This window comes from Peromyscus leucopus, chromosome 18 (assembly GCF_004664715.2).
Source record: "Peromyscus leucopus breed LL Stock chromosome 18, UCI_PerLeu_2.1, whole genome shotgun sequence".
In the NCBI taxonomy this organism is placed as follows: domain Eukaryota; kingdom Metazoa; phylum Chordata; class Mammalia; order Rodentia; family Cricetidae; genus Peromyscus; species Peromyscus leucopus.
In genome coordinates this window covers 45,544,359-45,563,930 of record NC_051078.1, presented here as the reverse complement: position 1 = coordinate 45,563,930, position 19,572 = coordinate 45,544,359, and the positions used below count along the sequence as shown (strand labels likewise).

Here is a 19,572-nt window from a genome sequence, read left to right as displayed (position 1 = left end):
TGACCCATGTGACTCACCACCTTCCTGACTCATGTCAGAGAAGAGAATGACTTCTTCATTTCCTAATTCAAAGTAATTCACTCGTGCGACTGCTCAGCTCCTTGAACTTCTTTCTGTTCCTTTCTTGTTGACAGCCCCCAGTGTTATGGTGAAGGCTGTCTCATGTGTCCCCAGATCACTTACCTATCAGGATTTAAAGGCAAATCTGCCATCGCTGTTGGATACACTTTATATATGCTTTATGCCATTCAGTAGTCATGACACAACACGGGCAGGAAGACTCTTACTCCCATTTTACAGATGGGAGAACTGAGGCTTCCAAGAAGTGAATTCGCACCCAGTGGTGTCTCCCCACTAGCAATAGTTGGCATAAGCTCCATGTGGCTTTAAATCCTAGAGCTGAGTGGCTCAGGGTCTGAAAACACTGCCTGTGTGTTGATTAATACTGCTTTTCCATTCAAGGGCCAAGAACACGGCTAATCTTGATTTCTATTAATCTTGTGTCCGCGGCAATGACAGTTTTACAGGGAGGCTGATAAGCACCAGTCTGCGAGGATGGGAGTGGGCTGAAATGTAAACACACTTTCCCCAGAGTGCCTGCGTGGCAAGCAGAGATGCCCAGCCCATGTGTGAAAGCTCCTGGGGCGGGCGACTCTGTGCGTGTGCAATGGGTGTGCTCACACTCATGTGTTTGGAAGCTCCAGCGTGCCCCAGACAGTATTGGCAGTGCTGAGTGTATTCGCTTGCGCTGTGGCTGAGAGCTGGGGCTGTAGGCAGAGAGGCTGAAGCCTCAGGGATCCATGGAACCTCCAGAGCTGACGCTGGTCCGTTCTTCTGATTGACAGGGCACACTTTGTAAAGCTTCCCACCAACTTCCTGCAAGCCAGTCAGGGGCCTTGATAAGCAAGTGGAATTCGGAGCAGTTAAGTGCAATCTGAGCCCCAAGAATGCTTTTTCTAAGGGTGGCTATGCACAGCTGCTTTGAAGGACATTCCATTCATCCAAGGATGACTTTTTTTTTTTTAAACAAAAGTAGGCTTATTGGAGGGGCTTCATTCAAAAAAGCGTCTTTGGCAGTCAGCACCAGAGGCCCCCCGCATGCGGCTCCCCGGCATGCGGCTTCTCCAGCACATTGCTAACACTCAAGTGGAAATCAGGCTGGGCATAGTTGAACAAGTTCGCAAGGCTGGCTGAGACCGAGGAGCCCCAAGTATGAGAGACGCACATGTGCATGGCTGTCCAGTGCTCACATATCTTCAGATGAATAACTCCAGCTCCCTAGACATCTTTCCTTGTTTAAGAGGAGTTCTTAAAATGTTGTGGTAAAATTACCATAACATAAAACTGACATTTTTGAGCATTTAAAAAATTTAAATCCGTTTTTAATTAGCATACAAAGTATTAGGTGACCTTATGACATTTGACAAAAAGTATATTCATATTTTTATAAATACAGCTTTTGATAGAATTGGATCAGAGGACTCGATGGGGTTGGATAATTGGGAGTTTTCAAGAAATGGTAATTGGGATTGTTATTATTTTATATAACTCTTATTTTCTTATGCTTTTCAAAACACAGCGCCTGTTTCAGTGATGAGCATGTCTTGGCCAGGGACCCTACTATGAGGGCGGTACAAAAACGTGAAGCCTGCCACAGGGACTCAGAGTCTGGTAGAAAAGGCAGACGTGTGTGTGTGTGTGTGTGTGTGTGTGTGTGTGTGTGTGTGTGTGTGTGCAGCATGTACAGATGCGCATATGTGTGCACATATACTTTACACATACAGATACACCAGCATTGCTCTCAAGGGCATTACAGAAAGCACTGGGCACAATACTACAGAAGCGAGGCTAGCTCAAACACTCACCCTGAGCGTACACATTAGGGAGGACTCTTGTGTGCTCCAGCATATCTCAGTGGATGGTTTTCTTATTTTCGTAATAGGCCTGTGAAAAGGGACAGGTAGAGGTCCTGGCTTCTGTCCTCTGGTGGTGTGCCTGGCTTGGAGCTGGTTTGGGGATCTCCATGTCACACAGTTGGCCTGTGGTAGAGTTTAGGTCGAAATGTAATGATTCACAATTTGAATTTCATCCTGCGTCACATGCATATACAACGCAGAAAAGGTCTGCAGTGTGACATGTATCCACTGTGGGTGTAGTGAAATGAAGTTGCCCACTAGTCCCCTTAGTCAGGACTGGTGACACACCTCTCATCCCAGCAGGTTGAGGCTGAAGCAGGAGAGTCACAGCATACAGGTCAGCCTGGAATACAGTTAGTTCAAGGCCATTCTGAGAAATTACTAAGATCCTAAGATCCTAATGAAAGGACTAGGGTCTTGTGTTTCGTCCTGAGTGCCACAGGAAAGGGAAAAGGTGAGGCTTAGGAATGTAGCTCAGTGGTTGAGTGCTTGCCTAGCACGCCTGAGGCCCTAGGCCCAGCCCTCAATACAGCAAACTAAAAAATTCAAAATCCTGCTTCCTCTTAACTGAGACTTCAGTTTCCACGCCTTTAAATACCCACAGTATTCTATGAAACATTCCAGAAACAATCTATGTGTTTTAAATTGTGTGCCATTCTGAATGGTGTGACGTAGTCTTGTACCATCTGTCTTGATGGGAAATGAATCATCTGTTTGTCCAGGGTATCCATGTTGTATATGCTACCCACCCAGCTGTCATTCACTAGTTGTCCCATTTGTCAAATTGACTGTTGCAGTACCTGTGTTCAGGTGACCTTATTTTACCTAATCATGGCACAAAGTGCCAGAGCAATGATGCTGCCTGTTAATTTTATTTTGGTATATTATTACAATTGTTCCATTTTATTATTATATATTATTGCATATCTCTTACTGCTTTGATTTATAAATTATCCTAGTCATGCATGTATAGAAAAAAAATGTAGCAGATACAGGGGATAGTATTTTTGAATGTTTTAAGTGTCCCTTTGCAACATTGGAATATACTCCTACCCTGCACATTAATGCTTATTTGGAACACGAAGTGGCGATTTTTGTGGTAGCTGTTGTTATTGGGATGCTGTAGTTTACATGTGAAATGTCCCCCCAAAACTCATGTGTTTGTACACTTCATCCCCCGCTGGTGGTTTTGTTCGAGGCGGAAGTGGTTCATTAAGAACCTTGACATTTTTTAGTTTAGCCATACTGGTATTGGGTGCAGTGGGAAGCATTGTTTGTTTGATGCAGACCAGGGACTAGAGAGACAGTGGTGGCCCAGGCGTCCTTATCTGCCCTGGGTGGTACCAGTTTACAGACACTTCACTTTGTAACAGCTCCGTGGGTCTCGCTTCCCTTTGCAGATCGCTGACTTTGGGCTCTCCAACCTGTACCAGAAGGACAAGTACTTACAGACGTTTTGTGGGAGCCCGCTCTACGCATCTCCTGAGATTGTCAATGGGAGACCTTACCGAGGGCCGGAGGTGAGCAGCCTGCAGGTGTACGGGATGGAATGGAAAGCTGCAGGGAGAGGAAGAAGGGAGTCAAGAACTAGATCTTGGAAAGTTCTTAAAACCCCCACAGACCAAACAAAGAAAACTTGCCATTGTTTGATTTCAGGAACGTTAATACAGGCCCCGGAGAAGATGTGGGAAAACCTTAAGAGAATCCTAAAAGAGCAGGATGCCTTTCCTATAAAGATGCCTGTTCCACTGGACGGCAGCTGCTTAGGAGTTCTTGATTTTTTTTTTTAGATTTTTCCAAGGTAACATTTTTAGAAATAGTTGATATCATCTGAAAATAATTGAAATCAAGTTAGTAAAGGGCAAGTTATGCATACTGTGACACACACACACACACTCACACACTTCTTGCCAATTTATAATTATTTTGTGACACCTTCCAATGTCATTATTAACATATTATTTGTAATAACCACATAATATCTTGCTTTAGCATATAATATTATATATTTAATAATTTCCCTGCCTTTAGATGCTTAATTTTCCCCTATTGTATCAAAATAAAGAGAACAAAGAAAACTGTTATCGGTGTCTATCTCTTTTGCCCATATTTAGTAGTGTGTATGTTTAAGGAAATAAATTTTAGTGGCATCTTCTCTTTCAAGAGAAATACCTTTTGTATTTTGACATGCCTTAGAAGGGCTCTCATGGTCACTGTCAGAGACACATCTGCTTAGCCTGCTTTCAGTTGCTCTAATAAACACCACGATCAAAAGCAGCAGCTGGGGGAGAGCAGATTTAATTCATCTTACAGCACACAGTCCATCACGAAGGGAAGTCAGGGCAGGAAGTCAGGGCAGGAACTCAAGGCAGGAACCCGGAGGCAGGAACTGAAGCAGAGACCGTGGAAGAACCGTTTCCGGGATTGCCCTGCATGGCTCACTTAGCCTTGTATAACCCAGGACCGCCTTCCAGGGTTGACTCTGCCCCCAGGGGACGGGCCTTCCCATGTCTGATTAACCAAGAACGTGCCCACAGACTGGTCTATAGGCCGTTCTGATGGAGGCCTTTTTCTCAGTTGAGGCCCCCTCTTCCCAGGTGACCCTGGCTTGTGTCAAATCGACAGAAATCAGCCAGCGCAGCGTCTGTGGAACTATGAGTTAGTAACTTTTCTTGTCGGATGGTGAGCCTCCCCTTGTGGAGGTTCACCCAGCCCTTAGCCTTTAAATAGCAGTTGCTTGGTGTGTAGAAACGCTTTCTTCCTAATGTTTATCCGTCTGAGAGTGTTCTGGTGGCTGGGCTGGGATAAAGGGGAGAATGCCAAGAATCACCAGCAATTAAAGTGAAGAGAAGGTCTTCAAAACTAAAATATAAGAGATGAACATAGGGTTCAGTTTAGAAAAATGTTAAAACAGGCCCGTAAATTTGTTGTTGGATGCTTCTTTGGTCGTTGGTGGTTGGTGTCTGAGGTACGGAGCTGGCACTCAGGTCTGGTCAGCAAACATGCTTTATTTGGCCACATTCATCTCCCTTAAAAAAAAAAAAAAAAAAAAGAACAAACATTTAATAGCTGAGAGATTCCCCAGAAAAGTCCTATTTCTGACTTCTCTATAAAAACCAAACCCTCTGGCAGTGCTGGGTGTACATTTGTGCGCGGTAGTATAAGCCGTGAAGAAACTGCCTGCCTGAGATGGGTGAATGCATGCTACACTTTGTCTCTGTCCCCAACTTTCCCCATTTACACCCCGAGTTTTTTCTTGCTTTTGTGTGTGTTTATTGTCTGCCTGGCTCTGGCAGGGTTTGACTTTGGAACCCTTGAGCCCTCTGAGGTGGTGAAGGGAGGATCCGATTCTTGGGTTAGGCGCCTCCATTACCTGGAAGGGGCTTTTCTGGGGAAGCCATTTAGCGATCTCTTTTTTTTTTTCTATTCTCATTTTTCAAATTGAGCTAGAAGTATTCTAGACCCTGCCTGCCTCAGGGAATCGTTATGAGAACCAGGGACAGTTCCCTACTTCAGACTATTCTTAAACAGGGTGGGCTTGCATTCTCTTGTTGGGCTGTGGTGGGAACCTGCCTTCTAAGTGCTAAATCCCGCTCCTGGGGGTACAGTGGGTGGCCAGTGGTTTGGAAAGCATCTGGGGTCTGCGTCCTAGCTCCTATGTGTCCTGTCTCTCTGCTCCAGGTGGACAGCTGGGCCCTGGGTGTCTTGCTTTACACTCTCATTTATGGAACGATGCCCTTCGATGGTTTTGATCACAAAAACCTCATTCGACAGATCAGCAGCGGAGAATACCGGGAACCCACGCAGCCCTCAGGTGTGTGTCCTGTGGAGGTCAGGGGTCGAGGGGACAGTACTTGGTTTATCTGCCCAAGCTCACACACACGTTCTTGGTTTATAAGGCATCTCCTGCTATTTCCCATTCTTCTTTCATAATAGTTTCTGGAAAAGCTGGCTTTTTAGGGTTGCCCAACTGCCCCAAGTGAGGTGTTCAGAGCAGCTATTCTTTAGATTGGCCCAGGAGCCCTTCTTGCTTCTACATTCTGTATAAAACATGGCAAGCCAGTTCTCCACCATAAATTAAAGCTTTGGAAAGGCTTTCTATTCCCTGAAGTCCCTCATAGGTCATGTAAACATAAAACCCCCACCCCTACCGGTAAGGGCCACAAGGGTGACCCTTCCTCCCACATTTTCACCCCCATGTCCGCTGCCTAAGCTCTGGCTCACAGATGCTGTTACGTCATTTCTTCTCACACAGCAACCATGCTACACCCTAAAACAAACCTAAATGTTTAAACGACACCATGGACTCCTGTCTGTCAGTCCTTCGGGTGGGGTAGTATGGTTCTGGCTTCACCTGGGGTCTCTGTACCCACTTTCAGCCATCTGGGAGTTGGGGCTGCTGCTGGGGCTGTGTGTCCCTTACCTCTGGGCCTGTCTGTGTGGGCTCTGACTCTTGAGGTGCCTCCCTATGGCTGGTCATTCCGGAACAGAGCCTGGATCCCTCACTGTCCAGCTGAGGGCTCTGAAGGTGGAGAAGGTGTCAGGCGTTCCTATTAATTGTGCTTAGCAATGGGCTCTTGTTACCACCGGGGCTTTTTTGTTGGTCAGAAAGTTCTATGTCTTCATGGGAGAGCACCAGGTGCACACAAGAGTGTGGGCAGGTGGCCAGCACAGAATGTGGTTAACAGTTTAATGTACACACCGTTTTTTTAATTATCCACACTTGTTTTATAAAATTGTTACAAACACAAAACGAGTGCCTGTTGAACCTTTCCTGGTTGCTAGGGGACACAGGCTTAGCTTTAAGGCCCCGAGCCTGGTAAGGACTTTTGTCTTTATCAGTATGTAACATTTTTTTTTGCTATATTTTTGTTTAGGAACATGTCATTTAGTATGCATCTGTTAACCTCAAATTCAGTGGCCAATGGCACCTTTACTCATGTCTGAATGAAGTTTATCTACCACACATGTTTTCTCCATCATGGTCTTCTTGCATTTGAGGACAGTATACAGAACTTCTGCCTTGTGTGTGTGTGGGGGGGGGGCACATTTTAAATGGCAGATTTCTATCAGGAAGAACAAAAACGTGACAAACCCAGCACTAAGCAAAAGGAGAAAGGGCTGCATGTTTCCAGCCTGAGAGCAGCAGCCAGAGCGCCAGGCAAGCCTGCTTCAGAGCCCGGGACGTCACTGCTCTGTGCACACAGGGTGCCTGCACAAGAGCTCTGGGCGTTGGCTTGGGCCTCGCCAACAGATTCAGGTCAATTTGCCAGTGTAGAAAGATGAGGACTAACATGGGTGGTAGGTAGGTAAGTGGTAGACAGATGAGGGTGGGGGAGGAAGAGGGAGGGAGGGAGGAAGAGAGGGAGAGAGGGAGATAGAGGATAGACAGACTGACAGACAGACGTGACTTCTGTGGTGCTGATCTTTTACTCACTAACTGGTACCAGTAAACTTCCTGGAACTCCTTACCGAGTGGTTGATCACTCTGTCCCTTCTCAGGACTGTCGATCACTCCATCCCCATTGCTAGGCTCTGCCAGCCTCTTATCAGCCTTTAGACATGGCTGAGGGGAGGAGGCAGCCTCCCAGGGTAAAACTCAGTGCCAGGTGAGGCTCAGGGCACAGCTTGATCCTGAAAGTTTATCAGCTGTGAGGTTGGCTCCTGTGGCTTCCTCAGCATCCTTGGGGGCCTTTCCCCTATATCCCTGGCAATAGAATTTACAAAGGGACTTCTTTTTTTGAAGAAAGGCTGTGGCCACCTGGGTAGCAGATAAAGATCAGCCCTCCCTCGGTTTGGTGGATACCAATAGGGCTTATGTCAGCCACAGGAGGTGAGCTCACTGGGTGTGCCTCTCAGATCCTGGCTAAGACCTTGGGAGTGGGGCCAGCCATGGGTGAAGCTGTTCTCCCTGCCCAGGTGTGTCAGGTAAGAGCCACACCTGGCACAGGTGAGCTTCTGTCTCTCCCTCCATCCTCTGCCTCCAGCACCTTTTCCAGGTGACTGAGGACTGTGTGTTTACATGTACCCATCTCTGGAAGGCTTCTGGTGAACACCTGCTTTTTGTTTTGGTAAGAATGATACTGACCAAAGCTGTAGTGAGATTGAGTTTGAATTCTTTCCCAATTACCTGGCCTTTTGGACTTGATGCAGATCTGGGGTGACAGAGAGATCAGTAGTTCCAGGACATTTCTTCAACATGTGGAAAAGCAGGTGGTAGGCATGAAAACATGAGTGTGGTCCTAAGAACTCACCCCCAAATACCCGGCATGATAACGCGCAATTAGGATCTGCCGCTGGTAAGTTATAAATAGACGGGCCCCTGGGGTTGGCTGATCAGCCAGCCAGGCCTACTCGGTGAGGTCCAGGCCAGCGGGAGACCCCATCTTAAAAGAAAAGGGCTGATGGGCTTGAGGAAGGGTTTCCAGAAGTTGTCCTCTGGTCTCCACATACACACAGATGTATGCACCAGCACACACGTGCACCTGACGCATGGGAAGATGTACCACAGAAGGAAAAGGAAAACAAGTCAGGATGGGACCTCTCTGTGGCTGTGGCCCTGAGCCTTGGTTAAGTTTGTGTCGTGTGGTGTAAGGGCTGGCTTCCTGCTTCAGCATGAGGCTGGCACACTCCACATGGATCCTTTTTTTTTTTTTTTTTGCTTGAAGTGTGCACGTCTCTGTAACCACTCATGGAGAATCCCCTGCGGAAAGCTCCCACGGACAGCCTGATGGTTTTTGTCTTTCACTCCTTAGATGCCCGAGGACTCATTCGGTGGATGCTCATGGTAAACCCGGACCGCAGGGCCACCATCGAGGACATTGCCAACCACTGGTGGGTGAACTGGGGCTACAAGAGCAGCGTCTGTGACTGCGATGCCCTCACCGACTCCGAGTCGCCACTCTTGGCACGGATCATTGACTGGCACCATCGTTCCGCCAGCCTGCAGGCTGAGGCTGAAGCCAAGATGAAGGGCCTGGCCAAACCCGGAGCCTCTGAGGTTGTGCTGGAGCGGCAGCGGTCGCTGAAGAAGTCCAAAAAGGAAAATGACTTTCCCCCGCCTGGCCAGGACGCCGTGCCGGAAAGCCCATCCAAGCTGAGTCCCAAGCGGCCCAAGGGGATTCTGAAGAAACGGAGCAACAGCGAGCACCGCTCCCACAGCACCGGCTTCATCGAAGGCATCGTGGGCCCCACCTTACCGTCTCCTTTCAAAATGGAGCAAGATTTGTGCCGGACTGGCATCCCTCTCCCCAGTTCCCCCGAGGCAGAGATGCCAGGGAAGCTCAGCCTCAAACAGTCAGCCACGATGCCCAAGAAAGGCATCTTGAAAAAGACCCAGCAGAGGGAATCTGGTTATTATTCATCCCCGGAGCGCAGCGAGTCTTCAGAGCTGCTGGACAGTAACGACGTCATCATCGGCAGTGGCCTCTCTTCCCCTTCCTCGGAGGCAGCCCGGGGGACTTCCCACAGCCTGTCCTGCCGGAGGAAGGGCATCTTGAAACACAGCAGCAGGTACTCTGATGGTGCCACAGACCCTGCCCTCGCCGGCCCCGAAATGCCCACACTGGAATCCTTGTCAGCTCCTGGTGTCCCCCCTGACGGCGTCTCCCGGAGCTACAGCCGCCCGTCCAGTGTCATCAGCGATGACAGTGTCCTGTCCAGTGACTCTTTTGACTTGTTAGATCTCCAGGAGAATCGTCCCGCCCGCCAGCGCATCCGCAGCTGCGTCTCTGCTGAAAATTTCCTCCAGCTTCAGGACTTTGAGACCTCCCACAGCCGGCCCCGGCCCCAGCACCTGAAGCGGTACCGGAACCGGCTGGCAGACAGTAGCTTCTCCCTCCTCACTGATATGGACGATGTGACTCAGGTGTATAAAAAAGCCCTGGAGATCTGCAGCAAGCTCAACTAGCCCCTCAGGGCACAGAGGATGGGATGGGTGGGCGGGCGGGTCTAAGGGAGGTGGGGAACAGAACTCAGCTTCAGGCTGGTTACCTCTTTGCTGGCCATGGCAATGGACTGGAAAAGGACTGATAACTGGTAAGGTCTGGCCCGGCCAGTGTTCGCAGCCTTGAGTCTGCACCTAAAAGGGATGGAAATGGTTCTTTACCAGTTCAGAATGTGGATCCTAACTGGCATTCCCATATGGCATCTCACATAGGCTTGGCTCTCCAGGGAAGGCGATGTTGCCAGCGTGAAGTGGGAGGGGGGCATTATGTGGAAGGGGGTGTTTCCCTAGAAGTCTTCTAGGCATTTCTGGAGAAGGGGCAGGAAGACTGAGACCGTCTGCTTTGGGTGACTACATTAGCAAGCCTGGTCTGACTACATAGGGGCTAGCAAGATTTCAGCACCCTGAGCTTGACTTGGTCAAGTCAGTGTCTGTCCTGTGTGCTGGTTTGAGTAGCCTTGGCACAGCACAGGGTGCTGTGACTGAGTACCGGTAACTGCCATGGGGTCAGGAATGGCGATAACAGCTCTCCCGCCAGGACTGAGCCCTGGGAGTCAGGTTACAGAGCCCTGTGGTGCCGGCTGACCCCTTCATGGTCGACCATGGCATTTGTTGATTTGCTCCTGGACCTTGAGTAGAAGACAGAGGGACACTTTGCTAAGGACATAGGCAGGTGGTGGTAAGTCTTTGACTTCCTGGGATCTCCTTCCTCTTTCCTGCCTGGTTCTTCAGCATAACTTGAAAGTGGGCGAAGAGAAGGATGGTAGTGTGAGAGGCCAGGGCGTCGTGTCTGGCAGGGCGAAGAGCTGCTGTGGCTTTTGCACGGTTTGATGGAGGGTGAGGCATGCCAGCCGGGGCAACTCACCACTTTCTTAAATGTCTTGGTATTGACTGGAACACGCGCCTCTTGGCTTCTCACCTGCATGGATGTTTTAATTGGATGTGATGTGGTCAGGGCCTCCAGAGGATTACTGGTTCAGCTGCGGGCTCTGTCCATCCAGAAGTGTGGAGCCTTAACAGTACATGTGTTGCTTTTAGGGAGCTAGGGTGTAGATGGGCATGTGAATGTGGAAGGTGTGGATTGATTGAAGGTTCTTGTCTCCTCTATGCTAAGCATTCTGGCTCTGCTCTCCTGCGCTGTGGGGAGTAGACAAGTTCCATCCATCCCCGGAACAAGATGTTGAAAGAGGAGAGTGTTGGGGGAAGCGTAGGGACATGTCTTCAGTTGTCATCCAGATGGCTCTGGAGGAGGCAGAGAAGAGGTGTGACAGGATGCTTCAAAATGTTCAAGCTAGTTATCTAATCTCCAGACACTAAGATTCCAGGTGACGTCATCCCCACAGTCAGCATCCTGGTGATACTGGGGTTGAAATGGTCTTTTTGCGCTGACCTTGGAATCCACTGGCTTGGGCAAATTAGAATCCTATTCTAAGGTGACTGCCTTCTGATAGCCTCTCGGAGAGGAGGTGGAGGAGGACGACCCAGAGTCTGCCACAGCACTGAGAACGTTGTCAGGAAGATGCTGCCCTGCTTTTCCAGGGCTGTTCTGCATCTCTGTGTACCACCCACTCCGGCTTTAGGCCTGTGCCTTTCTTTGGGTTGAGCTGAGCAGGGTATTTTGGGAAGCTGCTTGGATTCCTTTCTCTCAGTTCCACCCCCTTCCTGAACTCTGGTATGAGCCAAAAGGGAGAAAAATACAGGTAGAGAATTGGGTGTGTGGGCTTGGGGCTGCATAGACGGCAGCATGCAGCTTCTGACCCCATCCCCTCGCCTCCTTCAGTGAACATCCCTGCTTCTTCACTGCTGGCCCTGAGCATGCAGCCGGGCTCAGGTCTCAGGTATGGCGGCCATTGCTGGTTGGTGGGATGGTCTGGTTAGTATTTCCCATCATTCTGGTGACTCCATTAGGAAACCCATTCTCCTCTGCCTTCCCTCTTCCCGGTCACCAGAATGTTCAAAGATAAAGGAAAAGCAGGTTTCCCACCCAGAACAGAGGCTCTGGTGTGTCCTCCGTTCCGGGACACTCTGAATGGAGTTCAGGACTGCTGTAAGATCTGGGGGTCTCAGGCCCACGCGGTGGTGTGAGAGCTGCTTCCTATATGTGGAGGCTGGAGAGTTGGGTGGATGGTTTCCCAAGGCCAGGCTCGGTCCTGCCGTCTGCTCCTCAGTCAGATGCCGACTGTCCCTGCAAGGAAGAGTTAGAACAGAGTAGACCCCTAACAAGCAGCTTCCCAATGAAGTCCTGTTACCTACAAGCTGATCCCCAGCCAAAGATGGTATGCTGAATTCACTTTCCTGGGGTCACTAGTGAGAGACATGTTGATGGCCCCCACGGGCAGACCGGGAGATGGCTGTCAGGCCTCCTGGTCCTTCCTTTGCTTCCCGGGTCCTCTTGCGGTCTTCGTTTACACACCTGCCAAAGGGGTGGGATTGTACTTCGTTTTACAGGTAAACTTCAAGGCACAATCAGTTTTTAGGAAAGTGCTTCAGGACCCTAGGCAACATGACTAAATTTCCTCTGAATCTGGTCTCTGTGACCAGGCACTCCTTATCACAGGAGCGCTCTGCAGGGTGAAATTCGGGTGGGGTGCGCCCAGGCCTGCCGTCTTGAGAACAAATGTGAACGGTGTACTGACTGCTTGCCGCCAAACTGGAAACGTTCTGTGGGGTTTACTGGCATGGTATCATTCCTAGGAAGAAGAAGAAAAAAAAAAAAAAAGGAAAAAAAAAAAGGAAAGGAATGGAGAGCGAGAAAACTTGACTGCACATTTTTTTAAAATTCATGTTGTGACTTTTATTTAATTTCTATATTTTTTGGTAATAAAAAGTTGACTTTAATTTGAACTTGTCTTTTATTTATTGGTCTAAAAGGCATTTCAAAGGTATTATAATAATATATTGGTGTAATTTAATTGGTGCAGCATGCTTTTATGGCTCCAGTCAAAATCGGTCTTCACTTATTTGACTGGTTTGAGAACAGCCTACAGGGAAAATAAAATAAAAGCTGGCTAATTACCCAAAGTGTTCATTTTTTATTGGAATCTGACTTTTGTCATTTTTTTGTTTCTGTTTTTATTTTTAAATTAAATAAATTGCAATGAACTGAACCAGGGCCTTGTTTTGCTCGTTGTCTTTCGTTACTCAAATGTCACAGTGGCACAGGTGCCCGAAGCCGACCCGTGCTGGGCTGAGCCCCCAGGGCTGTGGCTGTCACTGCACTGGAACTAAGGCCTGCCATGGGACCTGAGCTAACTGTGCTTGCTTCTCTGTGTCTCCTAGGGCGTGTGTGCATGTGCAGGAGTGTGGGTGCATGTGTGTGTGCAGGAGTGTGTGCAGGAGTGTGTGTGCATGTGTGTGTGCAGGAGTGTGTGTGCTTGTGTGTGTGCCGGAGTGTGTGCATGTGTGTGTGCATGTGCGCTCGTGTGAGGGCCGGAGGATGACCTCGGGCTGCTGTTCCTCCAGCGCTTTCTCCCTTGCTCTCTTGAAGCGGGGTCTCTCGCTGACCCAGGGATTGTCAGGTAGCTAACGTTGACTGGACAATGAGTCTCCACTCCAGGCTCTGCACGTCACAGCTGTGGTCATCTGTGTTCCTCACCAGAAAAGTGACTTTGCAGAGCAATGGCTGGTGCATGCTTTGCTTTTTTGCTTTTCAGATGCCCTTGGAGGAATTCAGGTGTGGCCGTCACCTTTACATTTCTCCTCTCTGGTCATGCAGCACCCCCACTCCTGGTAGATTTCACATTTTAGCCCTTCCATCTGGGATGGAGGTTCACCAAGGGCTGACAGCCATGCTGTTCCCTCGCCATGCTCCAGCTTCCCATCCCACTCTCTGGGGCCAAGGTCAATGGGCCGCTGTTTCTAAGGGGATGGGCCACTGCCCTGCCTATGGTGTCTGGTGATACTGTTAGCATGATGTCTTCCATGAACAAACACTACCCCTGGGCCCCTACCTACAGCTCTTGGAAAGAGATGTCTTATAGGGCAAAACTGAGGATTTCTTGGATCCCGGCCATATCAAATGACATAAAGTTCAGCATAGAACATCATTCCATCTAAGAAAAGTCTGGCTTTACAGAGAAATGAGAATGGATACTCATTCCTGACCAGGGAGAGCCTCAGCTCTGACGAACAGTACAGGATGCCGAGTTAAATTTAATCTCCAGATAAACACCAGGATAATTTTTAGTGTGTGCCTCATGTGATATTTGGGCCATATTTATGTCTTTAAAAACATGTCCCCTGGAATCCCAGTGTACCTGAGCATCCTGTATTTTACTGGATGGGACTTAGATTGGCTAAACTCAGTGGTTGCTGGATATCATCAAGGTGGGTGATAGGCTTCTGCCTGTCAGATTTAGAGTGTCCTGTTGCCTCTTGTCTTCCTTATTACTGTGACAAATCACCATGACCAAGTCACCATGGCCGAGAGCGTGGTGGCAGGAAGGCAGGCACAGTGCTAGAGCACTGGCTGAGGCGGGCCCACCTGGAGCACTGGCTGAGGCAGGCACACCCGGAGCACTGGCTGAGGCGGGCCCACCCGGAGCACTGGCTGAGGCGGGCACACCTGGAGCACTGGCTGAGGTGGGCACACCTGGAGCACTAGCTGAGGCGGGCACACCTGGAGCACTGGCTGAGGCGGGCACACCTGGAGCACTGGCTGAGGCGGGCACAGTGCCGGAGCACTAGCCAAGTGCTTACGTCTGATCTGAAAGTTGCATGTAGAGAGCAAAACTGGGCCAGGTGTGGGCACGTGAAGCCTTAAAATCCCACCCTAGAGACACGTCTTCCCCAAGAAGGCCACACCTCCTTATCCTTCCCAAACAGTTCTACAAACTGGGGACCAAACATTCAAACATGTGAGCCTGTTTGGGCCATTTTCATCCAAAACAACACACCTCACAGGTCAGGCTCCAGCAGAAAGAATTCCACTTCTAGGCTGGACATGTTAACTGTTTTTTCAACTGTTTAATGGCTTGCTTGATTTCTTCCTTCCTCCCTCCCTCCCCTCCCTCCTTCCTGTCTTTCTCTCTCTCTTTTTCTTTCTTTCTTTCTTTCTTTCTTTCTTTCTTTCTTTCTTTCTTTCTTTCTTTCTTTCTTTCTTTCTTTCTTTCTGTCTTTCTTTCTTCTTTGATTCATTGATTTACTTATCTATTGTGTGTGTGTGTGTGTGTGTGTGTATATGTGCACATGTTTGCATGTATGTGTAAAAAACAGGATAGTCTTGGGGCCTCAAGTACCACCCTCCTTAGTTTTTGAGACAAAGGCCTCTTTAGACTAAGCTGCTGGCCAGTGAGCCCCAGGGGTCCCCTTGTCTCCACCTCCTCCATGCTGGGATTACAAACACGTTATCACACCTGGCTTTTTTCAATGTGGATTCTGGCATTTGAATTTAGGTCCTCTATTTGCAAGATAAGCATCATACCACCTGAGCCATCTCTCCAGCTGCTAATGGCTTTATTGATAGCATTCTTGCTGTAAAGAAAAGTGAGAGAATTCTTAAGAAGTTATACTGAGTATGAAACTCCATGGGCAGGCAACAATGGACCCTTCTTTATGGAGCAACATTCATTGGCTTTTACTCATCTCTTCTTCGTTTAAGATATTTTTTTTTAGTGATCCTGCAGATAGTTTAGCAATACCTAGGGCGTGATGAGTATGAAGGATGGGAAGGCACACTACTACTTCACAAGCTCTTCGTTAGTATTAGCCGTACTACACCCCAGTCCTTCAGTGAGTTTTAGTGTATTTGCCCTGCTGATTCTCGCTGCCATCCCTGCCTCCATTAACAAATGGCAGACATTGCAGAGGAAGGGACGAGGCTGAAATTTACTTAAAGTAGGACCTTTTGGAAATATGTAAGTCTGCACTCACACAGAAGGAATGCTGGGTTCCATAAAACCTTGCAGAAGAAGAAAAAAAGAGCTGGCCACTGTAAGTGTGGACGTTCCTATTTATTCCATACAGGGCACAGTAGATGATGCAAAGACCTCGGGGACTTCAAAAACATTCAAGGATTGATTTCTGCCCCATTGGCATAGGACAGTCATGGGCAAGGGAGTGTACTGTTTGTTTAAACATATGTGTCCACATTCTAACAAGGACTGGCTGTGATCATTTATGACCTTGTATTTCCTTAATTACAAATGACTGCACCCTTCAACAGGTGGTCCCCAGACATGACACATGCTGTGATGTGCAATTTTAAAAGAGAATATGTTTCTGCTGCAGAGATGGACTGCCACTTACTGAAATTTATGGAAAAGATGTTTTTAATCCACAGGATCATGCAAGGCTCTGGGCATGGACATGCAATGGCTGTGATGCTATTCGTGAAGAGCAGGGTCTACGCAATCAGGTTTTCCTGTGACTAGACCTGCCCCATGCCAGCACAGCTGTCTGGTTCCAGCAGAGAATCATGCAAGAAGTCAGCAGTTATTTTTATTTTAAGGTTCCAATGATTACTTTCCTCTTGATGAAAAAAATACACTGCCCATGAATATTAGTCTTCCAGAGTGGTGGTCCAATCCTCGGCAGAGCAATTTAAGAGGGAATTGTGTATTGTAACTCAGAGTTCCCATCAGTCATAGTGGAGAGGGTGTTGGCCCCTTGTAGACAGGAAGCAGAGAGGAGAGAAAAGGACCAAGGATTGGGGATAACCTTCAAAGGCATGCCTCCCATTGACCTACTTCCTCTTGCTAGGCCCACCTCCCAAAGTTTCTACCTCCTCCAATAGTGCCATCTCAGCCGGGGAGTCACCATTCAACACAAGCCTGGGGCAGGTTAGGGGATCATTTAATACTCATAACAGCATCTCTCTCAAGCTAGGAATATTGACTGACTAGTTCCTCCCTGACATGTCAGGGGCTTGATGTAATAAGCTACTGGCTGTCCCTCTCTGGCCAGCACAGGTTGGGCAGTTGTCCCTTCTCGCCCTCTCCATGCTAAAGTTCTTGCATCCTGTGGCTTTGGCATCCCAGGCATCTTCATTCCTGATGGTACAAATGAGAGAGACCAGGGATGAGAACCTGTAAACAGCAGGCCTAGATCCATGCTTTGGGTCCACATCCCATTGGTCAGAACCCAGTCACCCGACCCCAACCTGCCATCATGGGTAGTGTTGGAGTATCTAGTAGCAGAAAGTAAAATGGGGTCAGATGAACTCTTGGCAACATTTCCATTACGTCTTGTTTCTGCTTCCTGTGAGGAGCTCCAGCATGAAGAAAAAGAATTATAACTAACTAATATTAACCAAGAGACTATGAAGTAGTCTGTGTTCTCATCCTTCATATCTATCATCTTTTAATGCCTCTCATGCTCCTTTATCTCCATTATCACAGAGGAGGAAACTGTTTTAGGAAAAAATGCAATGACTTGCCCAAGTCACCCAACTGTGAAATATGAAGCTGGATTCAAATATGGGCCCGGCTGCATAGCTTCTGAGCTGGCTGTGTTTGCTCTGTTGACCACTTACAATGATCCTTCTGAAACTCAGACTCCTCACCATCTTATTCGTGTACACAGTATCTCCCTGCACGAGCCCAGTAGACATCATTAGAAAGGAAGACACAGGCTACAGCCAGTTATTGTTCAAACCAATAGGAAGAAGAGAGCAACCCCGCCCAGGTCCCCATTGACGGCAAGTGCTAGAATATCCAGTCTCAACAGATGAGAAACATAAGATGAGTCATGTACCCTAACTCTTCTAGTGTGGAATGGGATAGAGGGATTCAGCTTTCTTTTTGCTGAGTTGCTCAGAATTCCAGAGAGGAGACAGGAGGCCTTTAGTGGCCAGGTGCAATTCACAGCTGTCGGTACTCACATGCTAACAGGGTTCCATGTGATGTTTCCTGTGTTGCTGGGCCTCAGGAAGTCCCTGGAGCCTTCTAGAGGCCCCAGAGCTCACAGCAAACTGCCTGCAATCATATAGAAAGCCAGGGCTGTGCTTCACAGACCTGCCGGGGGTCTAGTACTGCAAAAGGAACGTCTGTCATACCGACATCAGGGCAGAGTGATGTCTTCAAAGCCATGGGGTGGAGTTGGAGGCAGCACAGACATTCCCTTCAGTCATATCTCACTGTCAGATGAAACTGGGCCTAGAGGACACCGCATTTTAGAGGCAGCTAAAGAAAAGGGGGCTTCAAAAATTAGCTACCCCAAGAATGTTCTGCACATTGGAATTTGTGAATCACTGAAGCTGAAAAACATCTGATTCAGCAATGCCTAGGGCATTCCAGAAGCTGCAGCCATCAGGCTTTGGAGCCCGGACAGAGCATGTGTGCAAAGCTGGAAGCCAGATGCAGACCTCGGAGCCAGCCAGCTGCTTTGCTCCAAAGAGTCCTGGTTGTGGGTTCAATCCCTGTGAAGTACAGATGGCCTCTGGAAGTGGGCCCTGCCTGCTGAACTGGCTTCTCAGACACATATGATGATGAAGTAAGGAGGTGGGAAATAAACTCCTTTTCTAGAGAAACAACCAATAAGATTGCAATCAGGCCCTCTAGAGATTCAAGATGGTTGATCATGACACCCATGAGGTCTTCCTGGCCTTGGACTTTCCTTTCTGGCTGATTTCCAGTGATCCTGCTTCAGATTCATTGTCAACCATAATGCTTGCAGCCAATCTCTGGAGCCTCCGTGCTCTGTTCCTACCCACTCCCGACTCACCAAACCATTTCTGCCTTTTCTTGGCCCTGAACAAGGTCTTATCTTTGTTCTCAGCCTCATGCCCATTCCTTGAATGTCGTTATGTGACTTTCTTAGTTAGCATAGACTTGAGACACTCAGCACTGGACAACATTTTCTGATCCAACGCCTCACTTGAGAATTATCCTTTCAAACTCAAGTCATGGCATGGGACCCAACATAGACACCAATGCTGAAGAAGAGTCAAGGGCACAAGCCTGTTCACAGGGGTGTGGGTGAGCCAGCCCCGAAGTTGTGAGCATGGGAGAGCTGTCCCTGTTACCCATCTGTCTTGTGGTGGGTGGCATGGATGGGGGAATGATGCCCTCCCCGCCCATCAACGCTTGAGGCAGGTAGGAAAGTTGGCCCTGTGGTCATAAGAGTGAGAGAGCCATCCTGACCCCCACCAGCTGCAACACTTGGGAAAACAGGCCCTGCACTTTGCCAGGGCAGCACAATAGAGCCAACCCTGTTTGTGGAGGTGTGGGTGAGCCAGCCCCGAAGTTGTGAGCATGCAAGAGCTGTCCCCACTACCCATCTGTCTTGTGGTGGCATGGACAGGGAAGAGTTGCCTCCCATCCCCCCAGTTGCCTGGAGCCTGTGGGAGAGCTGGCCCGGTGGTCATAAGAGCAGGAAAGCCAACCCTATTAGTATAGGTATAGGTGAGTCAGCCCTGAAGTGGTAAACCTGGAAGAGCTGTCCCCATTTCTCATCTGGCAGACCAACCCTACAGCTGCCCAGGCCCAGGGTTATGAGTTGGCCCGCCCCAACATCCACCCCCATCTATGATTTGCTGGGGCATGTAAAGGAACCGGTCCTGCAGACCCAAAGCTACAGGATCTCCATGCCACAGGGCAACAACAGGATGTCCTAGAAGAGTCCTAGTGAAGACCCAGTCGACAGTGTAGTAGAAAGCAGAGGCCTTGAACCAGACCAATGACGCTTTGCAATGAACATTTGAAAATAAAGATTCATGGGACAAAGGGGGTTACTGTGTGACCCACTGTGTCACACTGCAGCTTCCATGGTGAG

General features: G+C 48.7%; 1 protein-coding gene across 3 annotated transcripts in view; it reads left to right on the top strand.

Annotated features, from left to right (window-relative positions):
* The window catches only part of Nuak1 (NUAK family kinase 1), a 67,693-nt gene extending 57,842 nt beyond the window's left edge, over window positions 1-9,851 (top strand). For all 3 annotated transcript variants that reach the window (XM_028883620.2, XM_037196895.1, XM_037196894.1), the window contains 3 exons: window positions 3,317-3,436; window positions 5,598-5,730; window positions 8,672-9,851. In XM_028883620.2, the coding sequence (XP_028739453.1) occupies window positions 3,317-3,436; window positions 5,598-5,730; window positions 8,672-9,825 (1,407 nt within the window). In that variant the 3' untranslated portion in view covers window positions 9,826-9,851. The remainder of the gene's footprint in view (window positions 1-3,316; window positions 3,437-5,597; window positions 5,731-8,671) is intronic.
* The last annotated feature ends 9,721 nt before the right edge of the window (window positions 9,852-19,572 follow it).